The following is a 19,769-nucleotide window of genomic DNA, read 5'->3' as shown; positions in this document are numbered from 1 at the left end:
TCTGACGAATTCGCCGAAAATCAATATAGATTGATACAAGTATTATAACAACAATGTGCATTCCTTATTTTCGCTGTAAGAGGCTGAGTGGTAAATTAAATATAAATAAAAGCCAAACTTTCATTTGTTGAATTTCGCCCCGACACCCCAGTGCTTGTACGGCAGTGGGACGTCACGGATCAAGGATACAGTGATTTAATGATCCGTCAGCGCCACAACTCGACAGGAACGAAATTGAACAGACAATCACGGGCGCTGTGTCACAGGTCCTCCCACAGTCAATATATTGCCCACATGTGTGCATTAAAGCTTCAGTTAATGGACAGTGCCTATGATCTTCACTTGTTTTTCGTCCGTGGCTAGCAGTTGCGCTGGCGGATAATCAACACATTCCAGCTCGCTCGTTATCGCTTATTCGTAGAATACAATGCGGTCCATTTTTAGCCAATAAAAATTAAGTAGGTCTGAACAGAGGCCCTCAAAACTAAATATATCGCGGCGAGCTTGTCAGGGAAACTTATAATGACGTCACCGCCAGTCTTTCATGTCTGCGTCGTCTCTGACTTAGCAAGCTCCCCTCGTGGTAAGAGTTTCTTTCTTGGCGTTGAAGAAGGTTGACGTACTAACAACGTCTTTATGTAAGACACTTGTGTATTGCTCACTGTAAAATTACTCGGAGCTTTTCTTATAGGCGCTGTTGACAGTTCGAGGAGCAAACCACACGATTGTCGAGGTAAACTCATCTTCACCAATGACCAACGCGTCAATGGTATCAGTCTGTGAGCCCACAGACCGCTAGAGCTTACGACAGCGTGAACCATTTCGTGTGCTTAAAACAACGGTAATGTTATTAGGATTTAATTTTTTTTCCTTCATCAACGAAAAGTCAGGAATATTTAGATCCGCATATAAATGATTTCAGCCTGTCAGAAGTGTCATTTCTAACATGGCACTAGGGCTCCTGTCGGAAACGGAAGCCAGTGTCATCGGAAGCCTGCGATTGTTCCCTCTTTATTGTTACTTTTTTGCACAGCAAACCTTCACTTTGGGCAATATTGATCTATTTGCCGTTTAGGAAGAAGAATTTACCATTACGGTTTCGCGTTTCTCGTTATGTCGTATTCCGCGGTCACTTACAGGGTGAACGCGTCCATGGCCTTCTCAAACTTGCGCCAAGTAGGCGTGCGGAAGTAGCGGAAGTACGGGAACCGGTAGCCAAAGATCTGCACGCAGCCGAACACGTCGTCCATGTCTTTCAGGAAAGCGGCGCCGTCTGATGCGGGGGGAAGCGGATGTTCCAGGCAGCCTGCTCGCGTGTCAGCCGATGCCAGCATCACGCCTGGCGCGTTTCGGGGGAAAGGAAACGAAACATCCACCACTCGTCATTGCAATCAGGAGTCCCACTCAATGCACCGAAATCTAGGTTGGATGGACTGCGTTTTGGGTGAGCTGATAACAGAATGTTATCGTGATTTCAAGTTGGTTCTTTCGGAATACCTATTAATTGGTCTTGATACGTCACAACTGCAATTCTTTTATATAGTCACACGTGGCGCCTTTCTCTTTTGTTCTTGGTTTCGTTTTGCATAGGTAGTGCTCGAAATTACAGGGCGATTGCGTGTAACGTCATTTTAAATAACACAGCGCGAACAGACACGTATACTAGGAAAAACAGAGGTGCATGTGGCGTTGTTTCTTTCTTTCTTGGGTGCGTCTGTGTTTGCGTTGTGTTGGTTGCGATAAAAATGCATTACTTGCAGTAGACAGCACGTTTTTACGCTTAAACATTGCTGCAGTCATCAACACCGTAATATGCTTCGATCACTTGAGACAAAGTTAATCTTGAGTTTTTCTAAAACGTCCCTCAGTCGCACTCCACCTGCGTTAATAAGCACAGGGAAACATACATTTGAGAAAAAGAATCGTTTATGATGTCTAATAACAGAACTACTTGGAGATGTTCACTCGGCTCTTTCGGAATATCTTTTGCCAAGTCGTTTGACATGTCGCCTGGTTGCACCACTGTTGAAATGATCATTTGTGCAGAATATCTCTATATGTCACAATATCTGTCTTTCCTAAAATAAACGGTCAGTTCGTGCTATTCACTACTCCAAATATAATAGTCTCACCGTTCTGAATTGTATATTTTCGTATTGAGAACTTACCGCCATAATAATATTGTGTTAGAATTAGTCTACCGGTACACGGTGTTGGTGTTTTGAATGTTCCAAGCCACACTTCGTCGATCAATAAGCTCCTTTCCATTTTTTGTGGTGTTTCTGGAACTACACTTTCGTAAAGCTCAATATGTGTCATCTGTACGACCAATAGAGGACGTTTTAGGGATAGTACGGTTTAGTTATATCTTTGTGTATGAAAGTTAGTTGAAGTGTGCATGACCACTCCTTTTTCACAACTACGCCTCACCGTTTCTTTTCTCCTGCAAAGATCAGCTCATCGCTCTTTCAAATTCCTGCCAAGCAGGCTTTGATTGTTTCACAGGCTCTAAATGGTAATACGCGGAAATTGTTTAAATTTCTACATACTAGTTTAACCTGGCGACTTGGTTATACATACGTGATGAGCAGAGGAAATCTGAAACAGGCTGTCAAGCGTACTTTCAATAATATATATATATATATATATATATATATATATATATATATATATATATATATATATATATATATATATATATATATATATAATATGTATATATATATGACTGTTTAAACCTCATTGCTTCGCAGTCGTGGTAGGAAGACCGATTGACCACGGCGTTCATGATTGTGTCCCTGTTTAGGCTGCTGCTGACGATAGCTAACAGTATCCTCTTTGAATCTGGACGGCGACAACTAGTCGCCTAGACTATGGAAGCTAGTTACGAGTCAACATATCTTAATCTATCATTCTGCCTTTCTGTGCCTTGTCACGTTCATCTATGCATGTCCTGATCACATCTCCATGTCTTCCTTGCCTTTTTCCTCTTTTTGTTTTCACCAATACTCTAATCGTTTCTTGGTTACATTCGCTGCTGATCAATAGTTAACGCTCCCATCAGTTTGCGCTCCCGGGCGTGAACTTCTGCTAGCGTCATCCAGCGGGAATACTGAGCAATCGAAAAGAGGAAGTTGCGTTTTCGCCGCGAGATGCCGCCGTCGTTAGCGTGAAAGCGTGGTCACGCTGCATCGTCTGCAAACCTCTGCATTATGTGCAATGTATGTATGACTGCGTTCGGGATCCGATTCACTCTGGTTTTCGTTCATTCAAAGCACGATGTTGAAGGCATCGTTGTGAAGAGGACCTAGGCGGAGCTGTTCTCAAGCTTATTAAAGTACACTCAGAAATGCTTCACAATTTCGCTCTATGATCAATCTCATGTCATCATGGACGGAGAAAATAAAAGGCTCCTGTCTGTTATTCAGAGTTTGTGATTGCGCAACTGTGTTTAGTTCCTTAGGCTGCGGGAAATAGGAATGAATGTTATAACGGTCACCATGTCCAACATGAGCTACCCTCACCAACATGTTGGTGAGGGTACCTATAGGGACTTGATGGTACGGCATCTTTATTTATTTATTTATTTATTTATTTATTTATATATTTATTTATTTATTTATTTAAAGGTACCTTACAGGCCTCAAGGAAGGAAGGAAGGAAGGAAAAAGTGGAGAAGGAAGGCAGGGAGGTTAACCAGTTTTGCCTAACCGGTTTGCTACCCTACACATGGGAGCGGGATGGGGGGATGAAAGATGGGGAGAAGAGATAGAGGGCACATAACACGGCACACACATCGTTGGTTACAGTCTGTCACTCTTGTGTGGTACGTGACATCACTGTCACAGTCGCTTGTCCAAGCCCGTATCCTTCATAAACCGAAGTAGTCCCTTCGTCGCCTTCAGCTGCGATGTCTTCAGTCGGCGATATGTGAAAATGGTTGCAACTGACAATGGTCTACTGTCAAGGTGCGCTAGAACGGACGCCATGGACTGTCTCTGAACATTATATTCAGGACAGTCGCACAGAATGTGTTCCAGCGTCTCCTCGCAAAGACAGGCATTGCAGAGAGCGTTGTCGGCCATTCCAATGCGAAACGAGTAAGATTTCGTGAAGGCCACCCCTAGCCATAAGCGATAAAGCAGGGTGGCCTCACTTCGGCGGAGTCCGGTTGGCATACAGAGATGCATCAAGGAGGGCAGGTCGTGTTGATGATCGCTGCGGTTGGTCTGGCTGCTTGGTGTGCACCATAGAGAGAGCGTGATCTCCTGTGCAAGCACTTGAAGTCTGCTGGCTGCGTCGGAACGTGAAAGTGGTATGGCCTCTTCCTGTGTGTCTTCAAGAGCTGTCCGAGCGGCTTTATCGGCGTCTTCATTTCCGATGACGCCGCAGTGACTTGGCAGCCACTGAAACGTCACGTGATGTCCTTTCTCATGTCCTTTCTCATGGCTTAAGGCGTCCAGCACTTTAAGTGCGCTTCGAGCAGACGGTGTCCCCATCTCAACTAAAATCGTTCGGATGGCCTCCATGAGGGAACGTAGCACCGAGATGACTTGATCTGTTTTAGGTGAATCATCAATGGCCGGAGAAGGCTCCGGTGGCGCCGTGACCTTCTGAGGTTCCTTAGCAAGGGAGCGGCTCGGTAGCGTAGGCCATTCCTCTAAAGAAAGAGTCTTATCTGATGCCCTCGTGGAAGTGGTGGGCCCTATCGCGTCGCGACTAAGTGGTACCGTAGTGGAGCGGGTACTATCGCTTCGCTCATGCGCCTTCTTTGAAGACTTACGACGGTGCCGACGTCGACGCCGACGCCGGACTACTTCGGCTGCCTCCCTGTGGGCCGAATTGTCTCTGGCCATTTGCTTCAGAACCGCGCGCTCCCTCTTGATGCGGGGGCAGTCTTTCGACGAGGCTGCGTGAGGGCCGCTACAGTTGGCGCACTTCAGAACTGTGGCACCGCAGGTCACTTCTGCATGAGGTTCAGCGCAACGGGGACACAGAAGCGAGTTCGGACACACGCCCTTTACGTGTCCTAGCCTGAAGCACTGATGGCATTGAAGCGGCTTCTGGATGAATGGTCGAACTGGATGTCGAAAATGTCCGACTTTAACGTGGGAGGGTATGCAATCCCCCTTGAAGATTACTTTTACGCAGCGCGTATTCCCAAGACGGCGCACTTGCGTAATGATCGTGCCCTCGTTTGCCGGCTTGATGAGGCTAGGTAAATCTTCATTGGGAATGGCAATGTCAATGTCGTAAATTACACCGGCTATCGATGTGTCGTCGATCGGGATGAAGGGGCGCATTTTGATTCCGCCAAGCTCCGTGATTTCTTGAAGTGTTCCAAGCGCACTCGCGTTGTACACGTCTATGGCGAGTATATTCTTGCGTGGGTTTATTCTGATGTCTTTAATTTGATCCGGCACCGTACGTTCCAGAAAAATGGATAGGGCTTGCCTGTTCAGCAACCGTAGGTTGCTTGACGGTTCTTCCGGCATAAAGATGATGACGTGTGGCCAGCGCGCAGGCCTTGACTTCATAGTCGTAGTGCTCGCAGGAGGTGACGGCGCTGTGTTGGCGATCTTTCTCTTCGCCCTCTTACTCCGGACGGGTATGAAGCCGTCGTCGGATGAGTCGTCTTCCGACATAGAGTACAGCTCGGTGTCCTCGGTGTCGCTGGGGGAGCCAACTCGCTTCCTTGCGGTTGACAGCCGTGATGACTTCTGGCCAGGAGGGCCTGTGGCATGCTCCGCGTCCATGGTCGCAAGACGGGGAGGTAAGGCACCCCGAAAGGCAAAGAGTTCACCAAAAATGCAGAGAGCACAGAAACAAGCGTTCTGTCAAGAAGACACTTCGTCGTCTTCCTTTCTACAGGCCTCAAAGTGAGGCATTGAGTAAGGGGGGCAGTACATAGAAAATACATTGAATACAAGACATCTATAAACCGTATCTGTTTACAACCTACAACCAAAGTACAACTGAGATGAAAAAAGAATTATTTAGATCATGATTCACTAGGGAAAAAAAGAAACATAAAAAAACATAATATAATAACAAGGAATAAATCACACAGATTGTTTTCCGTGAAGTCGTGTAATTAATAAAAACAGTAATGATGAAAAACAATGACAGAAAAGTTACGGACGCGACATTCCAACGAAACGGAAAACATAGTGACATAACAGTAATAATGCGAAAATAAGCTGTAAATATAGTGCAAGTATAGAAAGCATTGTGCGACAAACGTAAAACTTCACTTTTCTTTAGTCATGTATTCAGTCAAGGCATCACGGAATGAATCGTAGTTAGATTGGCTTGCAATGCTGTCCGGGAGCGAATTCCATATTCTGATAGCCCGAGGAAGAGCAGAGTAATGGAATGCCTTTGTAGACCCGTAAAGGCGGGCATAGCTGAAATGATTATGAAGCCTATGTGACGTGGAGTAGGGTCGTTTCAAGCATGCGGGTGTTGGAGTGGAGTGAAGGAATTTGTGGAACAGTGTTAAAAGGGCAATGTCTCGGCGAGTGCTCAAGTATTGTAATGAAAGCTTAAGTTTTATTTGTGTAACACTAGACTGGTAGCTGTAATCGTTTATGATGAAGCGGCTTGCTCTATTCTGGATCCGTTCTAGCGTTTCAATTAGGTATTTCTGGTGAGGGGACCAAATGGAAGATGCATACTCGAGCTTGGGACGAACGAGAGTTAGGTAAGCTAGCTTGCGAACATTTGAAGGAACATTTCTTAAGTTGCGTCGCAAGTACCCCAACGATTGGGAGGCATTAGCTGAAATGGACGTGATATGCTCTGTCCAAGAAAGATTTGATGTGAATAGAACCCCTAGATACTTATATTGTGTAGCTGTTGTAACAGTGTAATTGTTAATATGGTAGGGATACTGTGAGGTTGCCGATTTCCGGGTAAAAGACATTACTTTGCATTTTGTGGTATTTAAAGTCATTAGCCATTTATTGCACCAGTTATTGATTTGTTGAAGGTCTTGCTGAAGAACGAGATGATCATCTGAGTTTTTAATAGGGCGATAAATTATGCAGTCGTCGGCGAATATTCTGATAGTGGAGGACAAATTTTGAGGTAAGTCGTTAATAAATATTAGAAAAAGCAAGGGACCGAGGACGCTACCCTGTGGTACACCAGAAGAAACGTCTGTTACGGAGCAAGAGTAGTTATTTGCAATAGCAAACTGCTGACGATTAGACAGGACATTTCGGAGCCATGACAAGGTAAGACAGTCTAATTTAAGTGCGGAGAGTTTTGATATTAGGCGACAATGTGCGACACGGTCGAATGCCTTCGAAAAATCAAGGAACAAGCAATCAATTTGTAAGTTATAATTTAAGTTAGTGTGTAGGTCTGTTGTAAATTCAAATAACTGTGTATCGCACGAGAGGCCCTTCCTAAAGTCATGCTGATTATGAAAAAGGAATTTGTTAGTCTCAAGATGTCTGTAAATCTGCGAAGCGATAATGTGTTCAAGCAACTTGCAGGGAATGCATGTCAATGAAATGGGACGATAATTCTCACAGGAGTTCCTGTTGCCATTTTTAAATACAGGTATAACTTTCGCCATCTTCCAATCTGCGGGAAGGTGGCCTGTCGCAAGTGATTGTCTTAATATGTAAAAAAGAATTTTGCTAGATATTTCTACCGTATTCTTTAAAATCTTTGAGTTTATACCATCTATGTCACATGAAGAAGACATCTTAAGGTTATTTATGAGAGAAGAGAGGCCCTCCAAAGTGACTTCAATCGGTTCCATGTATTGGTAGGCTAATTCTGAAACAAAAGATATATTTGAAGTGTTCTCTTGTGTAAATACAGAGCTGAAGAATGAATTAAAGACCTCCGAACATTCACTGACTGGAATAGAAATATTGCTGCTGTTTTGTAATGATAATTCATCTGAATCGTTGTTAGGCTTTATTATTTTCCAAAACTTGGCAGGATTGTTCTTAAGCAGCTCAGGAAGATCATTAGAAAAATATTTATCTTTAGCTTCGCCTAAAGCTGAGCAGTACGATTTAACGTACGTTTTGTAATTCTGCCACGCTGCTGATGTGCGATCTCGCTTAGCGATATTATACAAGCGTTTCTTCTTGTCCCTCATGCGCTGAAGCTTTTTAGTAAACTACGGGTGCAACTTATCGTCAGTTATATTAACGAGTGGAACATACTTGTCTACTAATGCGCACAGTGTATTTTTAAACATGAGCCAGTTTTCTTCAACGGATCTATCGTAAAATGATGGCCACATTGTGTTTTCGAAGAAAGTTTCAAATTCTGAGATTATTGTTTTATAATTGCCTTTATTGTAATCATGAATTTGTTTTGTCGTTTTACCCGTAACCGGTGGCGTTCTGTTTATCGTTATTTGGAGCAAATGGTGGTCGCTGAAACCATCCAAATATTCTATGTGACCTATTGTTTCAGGTGATGTACTAAGAATGAGATCTAGAACATTGGCACCACGTGTGGGTTTCGTGATAGCTTGAAAGAGATTAAAGTATAAAGACAAGTTGATGAATTGAGACGATATATGACAAGGAGATGACAAATTCGTCCAATCGATTAGTGGATAATTGAAATCCCCAAGAAGATAAATTAAATCGGCCGGGAAGAGTTCAGTGGCTTTGTTGATTGTGTCGCGGAGAGCATTAATGAAAGAATTGTTAGAATCTGGTGCACGGTAACAATTACCTATTAGTATTCTAGAAGATGACATCGTGCAGGCCACCCAAACAATCTCGAGATCAGAATTAGTGTTGACCAAAAATGACGTAATGGTTTTCTTTACACCAATCAAGACACCACCTCCTCTTTTAATAGAGCGGTCACACCTATATATGTCGTACATGTTTGAAGATGAAAAGATTTCATTATTTGTTATTGCAGAATGCAGCCATGTCTCTGTGAAGGCGATAATGTCCGATTTACTGTCTTCCAAGAAGGAAGAGATGACATCGCGCATTCTTTGACATTCTTTGTTCTAGCGCAAGCAGAATGACCGGGACAACAGAAAGGCACATTTCACATGCACACACAGAGCTGTGTGTGTGTCAAATGTGTCTTTCTGTTGTCCCTGTCGTTGAGCTTGCGCTGCGACAAAATAGAGGATTTAGTGATTTTGCCCGTTGCGAGCCTGAGAAGCGTCTTTTAGCTAACACCTCAGGCTTTTTACGGATTCTTGTTTTGCCCCAGTAAGGCGCCCTGCCATTGTCTATCCTGCCTGTTCTATTTCTATGGCGAAAACCGGAATGTTTCCATGTTCTTTGTTTGAATCCATAAAGATTAGGAATCAACTCCTCCGGTGATCAACTAGCACCTTTTGCCTTGTTTTGCTTTTTCTTTGACTCTGGAACAAGACTTTTCTCGTTAACATCTTTCAAGTGTCGAATTGCCCTTTTAATTTCCATGTACTCTCTTTCTCTACTGTTAATTCGGCATCGAGTACTTTATTCAAATATTTTACACACAACCAGGCAACATAACTTTAATACATTTCCTTCATACCTTGTACAATACTTGTAAGGACGCTGGTAATTGCGGTGACCACAATATCTTGCGCCACACATTTCGCGTGACTGCCAGCATTTTTTTTTTCCACTAAGGCAACCTTTAGCTCGAGCAATGACGACACTAAAAAGCATTCCACCGCAAGCTTGCTACCACCGCGAAGTTCGGCTCCTTTTGAGAAGCAAAACGAGGAAACCTGTTGCAGCGCGTCTGACTAACGCTGACCAAGGTCACCGCTCTAATTAAGCGCTATAAGTCATCGCTGCACCACAGCGAAGTAACTCAAATGAGACATCACTGCGAAGCTGATCAGGGGAGCTCCACGAAGGCGGTCGTGTTCCGTGGTGGTCGGTATCCAAGTTCAGTCAAAAAAGAGCCGAAATTGCCGCCAGAATCGAAGCCCTAGATTACCGGAACAGGCAGCAGGACGCCGGCGTCGCCAGAGCCCATGCAGCACAGACGACCATGCGTCGGCTGCAGCCGAGTACTAAGCTGTCATATAGCAAAGCGATGGAAAAGAGCCTGGTATACAGAAGAATGGTACCGGACATAGCAAAGCATTTGCAGTCGAGGGTAGATTTCGGGCAGCATACTAGAACCCTAGAAGTTCCGAAGGATTCGAGAAACTCATCTACAAATTCGCTCTAGCTTCGCTGTTTCACGTATGAATTGAGTTGCTCGCGCTAACACATATTTGCGAAGTTTTTACAGAGGGGCTGCTAGTGCAACTAGAAGCTGTCAAAAACATTGTATGACAATTATCACTGTCTTCGCAAAAAAAAAATTAAAACCAAAGAAACGAACTGAATCAGGTAGCTTATGTTATGGAGAAATATAAGGAGCTGGTAAATAACAATGGCTAAAGCCCTGTTTTCCGCATGTTTACACGCGTTATACGTAACGCTTACAAAGATTTCCCCCTTCCCGGGGAGGACAAAGACGGCACTGATTTCATGTGTGAAACAAATGGGGGCCATTCTAGGGTTGACGTTTACCGAAAGTTTGAAATGATGTAGAATATTATGTTCTTTCATTTATTTACCGAACACTGGTTTTATCTCTAATTTAATGGATTATGCGAGGCGTGTTGTAGGTTTTCCCATCTTCTTCGTGAAATATGCAAGCCACGTTGTTCACATCTTTGGGGGGTGGGGGGGAGAGCGATGTTTATTCTGTGCTGGTCAGCTGCAGGCTTTGTCGAAAATCCTTTGCTTGAGTATTATAGCTTCTTATAATGACTTTATCAGCAATGTTTCCCACATCCCTAAAGCTACTGTAGAAGACATCAAGTTTAAATTTAATTGCACTATATGGCAAAACTTTCACGTACCTGGCCTAATATGAAGGTTTGAAAAAAATTATTGAACCATCGTTCTTCTTTTTTCGATTTTCATGCATTATGCGTTTCATGCTTCGTTTCCCCGATGTCTTCGGTGGAATATATAAGGCATCTTCCTTATATTTGGCGAAAATACGTGGCACATTATGTCTTTTGGGTAGGCAAAGTTCAAAGGAGGGGGTGGGGTTAAGGGTTGTATATTTAGAAACACGTTGAAAATGCAAGCGCCCAGGAACTCTGTGAGTGCGTTTACAAGCGGTGCATAATTAGGCCTCTTGCCGTGACAGAATTACACATGCTACCGAGTATAAACCTAAAAAATGGCGAGAGGGTTACGCGAAATTTGTGTGCGAATATAAATTCGTATGAATTGTTAAAAACTCTTCTTGAAGAGTAAATCAACGCGTCATACGGTCCTTATGAACTATGTTTTCTAATGTTGTGAGAAAACTGTGCGTCACATCCAATTTAAAATCGATGGAAATGAGAACTGTGATACGCATAATGTCTGTGCGGCAAAGCTTTAATGTTTCTGGCCAAATTAAAGGCTGTGCAAATAATTGTTCAGCCCTCGTCTTCTTTTTTTTTTTGTGATGATTAAGTTTTGTGGGTTGTATGAAATTTATAGTAGGTTTCCCCGGTGTCCACGGTGAACTAAACAAAACACCTTGATTAAATTTGATCTAAACTAAGGTCATGTTATCGGTGAAGTGCAGAGTTCGTCGAACGTGTGTGTACTAATTTCGGCCCTGACAGTAAATTAGGGGATTCGGAGTGTTGTAAGTGCATTTTACGAAGAATAAAAAATTTAGCCCGGTGTCCTGGAAGCCTCACGAACGTCACCAAGATAAAATTTAGCCAGACTTTGGGAAACATTTTGGCTAATCTTCTGGGGAAGAAAGTGCGTGTGGATAAATTACAGCTTTTGCAAAATATTTCGTAAGTGTTCGAGTGAGTTATCAAACGGGCTTGCCATTAGGAACAACGCTTTAAAGTATGTCGTTTATTTACAGAGAAGTTCAAGTTCATTGTGACTCACGGGAACTTCGATTGTGATTTCGCAGAGTCCCACCAGTCTGCTGTCTTTTTTCCTTTTTCGACAAAAGTGGTCGAGTCTCATCCTCGGCATCACACCACGCTTTCTTGGTATTCATTTGTAGAACTTATTTCAACTTCATAATTTTAGCCATAATCGAGCGTTTTGACTATACAGTAATCATAAACCTCGCCTCTGAGAGATAGCGCTGCTTCAGTTCTTTATCTCGATTACTGAAAAACTTGGACGTTACTGTTACAAGAAATCTAAATTCATAATTGACGAATGAAGAAAATATCGCTAATTAGAATTTACAAACTACACCCGCTGAGTTTGCCAACGTATCCCTTTAGAACAAATTCTCAGGATGCCACTAGTTTTGAAATACTCAGTTTCAAAGTGTGTGGTGAAATGCATAGACGTTCCACTCATTGCTTGAATGCATGGAAAACAAATGAAAAAACACAGCAATATGACGAAAATCTGTTGGCGCATATCTCAAAGCCAGTGCCATCCTCAGAAATTCTTCCAAGCTGATATGCCTTGCAATATCATTAGCTAGAATTTTCATAAGGTTCAATATGTGAGCTTCAATACGGGCTTGGGGAAATTGTTTGAATGAGCGAATTATGCCCTCTGATTTATCCTAAAAGTCCTGCTCTTCGAGCACTTTGGTTCAATAATCGGCATTTGGTGTTTGAGACAGACTAAATATTCCGAAACGACATTCGTCTCAACCGATAGCACTTGGGTGGGTCCCTAGTACTGATGGTCCTCGCTTGTTGGTTTTGCTGAGGCTGGTAGCTCACATTCACATTCCTGGCAGCAGCCTTCCCAGACTTGAGCGCCCCCTTTAGCAACGACCAGGGTCCAGTGAAACCGCCTCAGTCCTGCTACTGGCAAAGAATTCGGCCTTTCCAAAATGTCAAGCTCCTGATACAACAACGGCGATAGTCCGACAGCACTCCTTTGCCCCGTGCTACTGGCAATGAGGCTGTCAAAGAACTCGGAGGCGGTAGCATGGACCACAGTTGAGGCGGTAGTATGGACGGCGACAATTGCGATAAGCAGGAGGAGGCCTGGAATCGACATCGGAACGAGATGGAGAGGAACCGAATCTCCCAGGAAACAGACGAACAGCGCGCCGAACCACTGGCTAAACGCCGCAACATAGGTAGGTAACCAGACTTACCTAGACTTGCAATCAAGTTTGACCAAGGCTAACCATGCTATGCCTTAGCTTTCGCTACGTATATCCTGGCATAGTCGAGCATGTATTGCTGGTAAAAAAAAAATGTTGGTTATAGTGTGTTTTCAAAAACGCATGTTATCATTCCCTGACATGTTTTTCAAGATATATTTTATGTACCGGTGTATTGTTGCTTGAAAAGTGTTCACGAACTGTCTGCTGCCAAATACTGTAGGGGCAGGGGCCTTTGTCAAGCCGCTTAACATAGCGGCTTTTTGCTCCTGTCCTAGCATTTGTACATCAAAAATTTAATGCTGAAATAAAGGAAAGGAATGGAATGGAATGAAAAGCCACTGCCAATTTTTTCTTTTAAACTTCTACAAGTAGTAACTGTACATAAAGCTCATTTTCTCGTGCTTCCAGACGCATCTTTCACCTGCACCGCATTAGCTCTGGAGCTTCTGTGGCCGTCCGGACCCAGATTTCCCAAATAATAATAAGAAACGCCTGGTGAGAGAAAACCTTCCGCGTGGAATTGTTAACCTAAAAGATTTGAACGAAGTCTGAAGAATTTTATCGTTGGACATTTTTATTAAGGTTGCCGACAGTTCTAGTTAGATATGAAGGAGATGTATGCATACCTACCAGAGCAAATACGAAGGTGTCTCAGGATATCGTGCGTTAGCGTACGTACAACCGTTCGGCTCCACTGACCGCTTTATGGATAATTCCAGGAAGGTTATACCGTGCGCTGTATGTGTTCGGGGCAAAGCAATGATAATTGCCCCCTGAAGGGCAATGCAATGATAACGTTTAGTTGCGCAACTACTCGGACAGTGTTGTAACTATGCGCGGGTGCAAGATGATGTCACGACGCCACTCACAAGATAACTACTGCCTGCGGAAATAACAGCGCCCCAGCAGCTACAAGGCCTCTCACAACGTTTGCCTGATGAGAAGCGCGGTTGAGCGACGGACGGGGGGGGGGGGGGCGGGGGGGGGGGGCTTGTTCCTCAGTAATGCCTACTGAATTGCGTCAGCTTTACGTGTGCTCTCTATACCGCTCGGACCGCTGCATACACACTGCAGCTCAGCGAGAGCAGTAGTGTGCGCACAGCGCTCATGCCAGCTGCGGCAGGCACAACGCTGGCCTGGCTCTACCACCTAGCTGATTAAACGGCGTTGCCTTGACGGTTCGTCCACTTCACTTGGTCGTTTTTTGCAGCCATACCCACTTTGCGTGCCAGGAAGCCACACCGCGAATCCGCCGTCAATAACGGGACAGCAGGACGGTGGTGCCAATGATGGTTCGGGCGGCTTAAATGCGCCTCAGGCATTCGTCCTATCGCAATAGAATTAGTGATCAAGAGTGGGTGCTCGCAAGTAGCGCATGGAAATAACGTCAGTCGTAGTGACCTATAGCACGGTCATAGTGCTTCTTTCTCGCCTTCTAGCTACCGTTTCCCGTGGCGGCATTGCATATAACTATAGTTCGTTTCATACGTACATCAAGTGCAACGTTGTGGAAGCTACGCAAGAAGTAAGGTCACCAAAACTATACGCGCGTTTTGTGTGTATATCGCTGAGCGCCAGCGGCCCTTGTTCACGCGAGCTTGCACGTGAGGCTGCCGCAACAGAGGGCAAATAAAAGAAATGGCAGTGGCTTAGCTCGGCTATGCCAGGATATACGGTAGCGAAAGCTAAGGCATAGCATGGTTAGCATTAGTTAATCTTGATTGCAAGTCCAGGTTAGTCTGGTTGTCTAGCTATGTTGCGGCGTTTAGCCAGTCGTTCGGCGCGCTGTTCGTCTGTTTCCCGGGCGATTCGTTTCCTCTTCATCTCTTTCCGATGGCGATTCCAGGCCTCCTCCTGCTTATCAGAATTGTCGCCGTCCTTACTACCGCCTCAACTGTGGTTGCGGCGCCCGCGAGCTCTCCTTTTCAATCCTCCGACATGTTATCAGGCATGCGACGCAGCTGGCGAAGCGAGCGGAGGCGAGCGTAATGACGAGGAACGCGGTGTGACGTCATACCAAACGGCGGCGGCAGCAGGGCGCGGCGCTGCGCAGCGGTGGAACACCGGTGGCTCGGCGCTACTAGTGGACTTCTTCGATTTTCCACTTCTGGCTACCCGCGGGCTGCCAGAGCCAGCCAGAGCGCCTTCGTCACGGAGGAAGGAAACTAAGGAGAGGCCCTACCCCCTCCGCGCGCTAGGAGAAAAGTGTGGCGGAAATGACGTAGTAGGTTCTCATTTTTTTGCTGCTTTTTTGTTTTTTGTTTTGTATGGCCACGCCTTTTGGGCCACAATGGCGGCGTTGTTATGGTTTTGAGCGCTCACACGTGTTGCTCTGGTAGGTTTCGGGCCGTGGCAAAGGCGCTGAGTGGGCGGGTTTGCGTTAGTCACCATGTCTTGTTGCGCTGTGTTACCTGCACCGTGCTCTGCCAGATGTTGCGCGAGCGCGCGACACCACGCGCAGCGCGGCGTGGTTTCGCGAAAGATGTAAACAAGAGAGGAGGGTGGCTCAAAAGGCGGAGCATCGCCATGAGCAACGCCAAATTCCGGCTTCACTTTTGCTTCACAAAGAGTGACGCCAGGGCCTCTCCTTAGTTTCCTTCCTCCGTGGCCTTCGTTTTTCTCGGGTTGCTCCGCCCACCGCGCGACGCACTTCCGCCGGGCGTTCGTTTTGCTCAGGCTGGACGGTTCTGGCTACCCGCGGGCTGCCAGAACCTGCCAGGACGATTTTGGTCTGGCTGCTCTCTGGAAGTTCTCTGGCTAGGAGACGACTAAAAGAAGCGATGGGCGCTCGCCGCCATCTTTGCTGGGACTTCACGGATTGCAAGGCGGGCGCTTGAGGACTTACATTTACCTCGCTCAGCCAACTGTCTACTGTCACCTTCGGATTTCCTTACTTCTAGCGTTATCTTTTTAGGTGCTAACGCTCCGTTCCGCATCGCGAAGCGGTGTGATACGAGCCGTGGTGAACCGCTTGAAGCTTTTGTGTGTGTGTATATGTGTGTGTGTCCCCTGATTGCTTCTTCGCGGCGGTGAACAGAGCGCCGCGCTCTCATGCGTGCATGTTAACTGCATCGTGTTCCACGCAAGTTGTAGACGCTCATTCACACATTGCGGTACATTTTGGGTTCGTCTTTCACTGGTGGCGTTCCTTTTCACATATCTCGCGTATGTATATCTCTCCTTTCTCTCCAATTAGCGAAGGCTTTGCAGCTAGCCCGTGTTCGCTCCGTCTCTCCGTCGTGTGCTTAGGTGGCAGCTCGAAACCGATATGTGTTCGAACTGCAGGCCGTTGATATAATACACTGATTGCACTCGGTACATTAGACACACGTACATTGGCTTATTGCTCTCATGATTGCGACCAATGTTTTTCGTGTGAAACGTTTCGCTGGTCACAGGCAACGTGCATTTTCATGCGCCAGCCGCGTCCCCAGCTCCTTGGGGTCAAAATGAGAAGCACCATCAGCCACAACAAACTTTCTGAAATCGAAGCCCATGCAAGCAGGTCGGCGCGAAGTTTTAACCTGCTTTTTCATGTCTTGTGATGACACAGCGTCAACTCATCAATTCGCCGGTGGGCGACGTGATCGCTGCGAACACGGATCCTCGAGCTATCGCTTTCGAGTATACAATCACGATTTCGCGTGTTGTCATCCGCCGCGTCGGAGGCCATCTGTTGCGCTGCGCAAGGCGAGGTTGGCCCAGTACGCGTCCTGCGCCGAGTCGCGCGAAAGTGATCGTATTCCTGAATGCAACTATATATTTTCAAGCTGGTAATGCATAAATGGGCCGACTACGCCGAGCGCGCGCCGGCCTCGCCGGGCGCTGCCATGCTGGTAGCATGTTTACATTTGGCCAGCTGTGCCGGCGATCGATTTTGCAAACTTCGGGCAGGTTCGGGTTGTCTTGGGATCCCAGCCCACGTGACTTCCTGTCAGAACCGGAACTAGCTGGCTGCCATCTGGCTGCCAGCGGGCTGCCAGAACTCCGAAAATCGAAGAGGCCCAGTGGCTCATGCGCGATAGTGACTAGGGAGCGAGAGACAGAGAGAGAAATATCTGCGGCGAGGCACGCGTTGTGACGTCATGTGCCTCCTCGGAGCACCGCCACGGCGAAAACGCAAGTTCGCGGCCAGTAAAGCTTTCGCTTTAAGAGGAAGATTTAGCTCGGGCCAAACTCCGATGCGGCCTATTCAAATACATGCAAAACGCAGAAACGGTTTTCTGAGATAACCGCTGAGCCGATTTTAATGAAATTTGTTGCATTTGAGAGAGAAAGATAAATTCTAATGACTGTGGGAAGCATAATTTCGATTTAAGGTCTGAATTCTGTTAAAAAGTTTTTCAAAAATTTGAAAGTTTGAAAAAGATAGAAGCATGAAGTTTACAAATTCATAGCCCTGCATCAAGAACAGATATCGCTGTTCAGTAAACAGCATCCATTAGATCATTGAAAGTGGACAAATTCTTTATCTCATCCTATATCTTACGTGAATTTGTTACGTTGTTTACAAGGGTTTTGCAAAAGCTGTATTTGCATATTACTAAATTTTTTGGAGATTCATGTGTGACATATCAATTATTTCCGCTTTTGATGTACTATTAGATGCAATTCACAGTGTAGTATTATCATTTTTCGTTAATTGGTTACAGAGTTGTAAACCTCGCAGTATCGTATTTTGGAAATTTTAGATTTTTGCCTATTTTTAATAAAAAATTGACGGCATAAATCTAAAATTCGAAACCAACAGTCACTAGATTTTCATTTTTTTTTCTTTTATATGCAACAAACCTAGTCAAGTTTGTTTAAGTCGCTGCCGAGAAAAACGAATTCTGCGTTTACGTGTGTTTAGATAGGAGCACGGAGCTAAAGCTTCCTCTTAATATCCGTGGCGAGGAGCGCGTTCTGACGTCATGTGCCTCCTCGGAGCACCGCCACGGCGAAATCGCAAGTTCGCGGCCAGTAAAACTTTCGTTTTAAAAAACAGTGAAAAGTAAATTGATCTAAAGCAACGTGTTTGCAGCCGTATGAATACACGGTTTCCTTGTCTCTAAGGGTAAATTCTCTTGTTCATTCAGAACTGAGATTATATAAAGAAGATTTTCCAATGAATCGGTCAACAAACATCGAGCTATTTCTGCTAATTCAGCGACTGAATGAAGTATCTCTAGCCTCCATAGCGTTGCACCTCATGTATGAAATTGAGCCATTTAATACTTTAGCGTTGATGCACCGCTTTCTCAAGACGTATCCATGGCAGGTGGCGAATCACCACCAAACCAGTTGGATTGCGATTGCTGAGGCTAGAAATCAGAAATGGAAGCTGTAACTATGGAGGAGGACGAGGAGGAACAGAAAAAATGGAGGAAAAGACATGGAGGTTAGCCAGCGTAACTACTGGCTGACTATCCAGTACTGTGGAAAGGACTAAAGAGAATAAAAGGTGTTAAATGGAACCGAAAAAGAATAAGACAGAAAAAAATGCACACAGGTTTCTTAATCACCCATGTGATCAATGTTGATCGCCATCGGTGAGTACAGGAGTCAGAAAAGACGTATAAAATGGTTTTGGTACATTCATACCTTGTAATACGTTTGACATTCTTTGGAAACTTCACCCAGTTTTCGGTCGGCGTGTTTGTCTCTGTTTTACTCGACCTTCAATTTAAAAATGCATTCTGTCTTTTTTTAACGTCTTTATTTCTGCATTTAATTGGCGAAGCCTTACACTGGTACCGGGCAGAATCAAACCCTCTTCACACGGGTTCCTCAATCGCATCACCCCTGTGCTTTATCGCACTTCGCAAGGAATGCACGCCGGAGGAAGTGATTTGTAGCATCCTGAGGTACAGGCCCCGCAGTCTGTGGGGGCCACAGGGACAAAACTCGTTGCGGTGGGGAGGCAGCGTTTACTGGAGCTTTCTTTGCGCCGTCAAAAGGTCTGCACGCTGTAATCTGTGGTCGCGCTAGGGACATGCATGTGTTAACGTGAATAACATTCTTTACCTACTTCCTCCAATACAGATTGTCAAGGAAGGTGTCTTCGGCAATACAGTTTCTCGCTTTATTGTTTCAATGCGAAGGGCATTGACGTCAACAGTAATATTGAGATATGTTCTGCCAAATATTTTTGTAACGTGTATAAACATCGCAACTGCGTTGACTCGAGAGCTTGCGAGAGCAAACGAACGCCGGAAAAATCGGAATTGTTCATGCGTTGCATGTATGTGCCTTGAATTGTTTTGCAATGATTCTATTTCGAGTCAATTCCATGAAGTAGAGGAAGACGACGATCGACGGAGTGTTGCTTGTGCCCTTTCCGCCACCTTACCTTATCTATAGTTTCTGTGTATAAACTTCCTGCTAAATTTCACCCAGTTGTCACCGCCTGTAATAAGTGTGAATTTCTACAGATCAGTGACGTATGTAAGGGGAAAAAAACGAGGACATAAAGACACATAAAGTCTACACCGCAAGCGTGCGGGGAACATGTAGCGTGCGCCCTATTCATCTAAAGAAAGAGTGTAAAACGAGGCACAGGTTTCTATATCGACGTTTCTTTTGCACCATCAAATTAAGCGCTTTCACGCATCCGTGCGCTTGTGTGCATCAATAAGTGATTCGATAGTTTCAATGGGCGATGTACCACGAACGAAGAAGTG

The 19,769-nt window shown here is 45.1% G+C and overlaps 1 protein-coding gene across 1 annotated transcript in view; it reads right to left on the bottom strand.

Annotated features, from left to right (window-relative positions):
- Positions 1–19,769, bottom strand: part of LOC126530827 (probable cytochrome P450 49a1) — an 80,530-nt gene that overhangs the window by 18,661 nt on the left and 42,100 nt on the right. The window contains exon 4 of the mRNA XM_050178120.3: positions 1,138–1,339. Within this exon, the coding sequence (XP_050034077.1) occupies positions 1,138–1,339 (202 nt within the window). The remainder of the gene's footprint in view (positions 1–1,137; positions 1,340–19,769) is intronic.

Source organism: Dermacentor andersoni, chromosome 5 (genome assembly GCF_023375885.2).
Source record: "Dermacentor andersoni chromosome 5, qqDerAnde1_hic_scaffold, whole genome shotgun sequence".
In the NCBI taxonomy this organism is placed as follows: Eukaryota; Metazoa; Arthropoda; class Arachnida; order Ixodida; family Ixodidae; genus Dermacentor; species Dermacentor andersoni.
The sequence above is the reverse complement of the archived record's forward strand: the minus strand, read 5'-3'. Positions and strand labels throughout refer to the sequence as shown.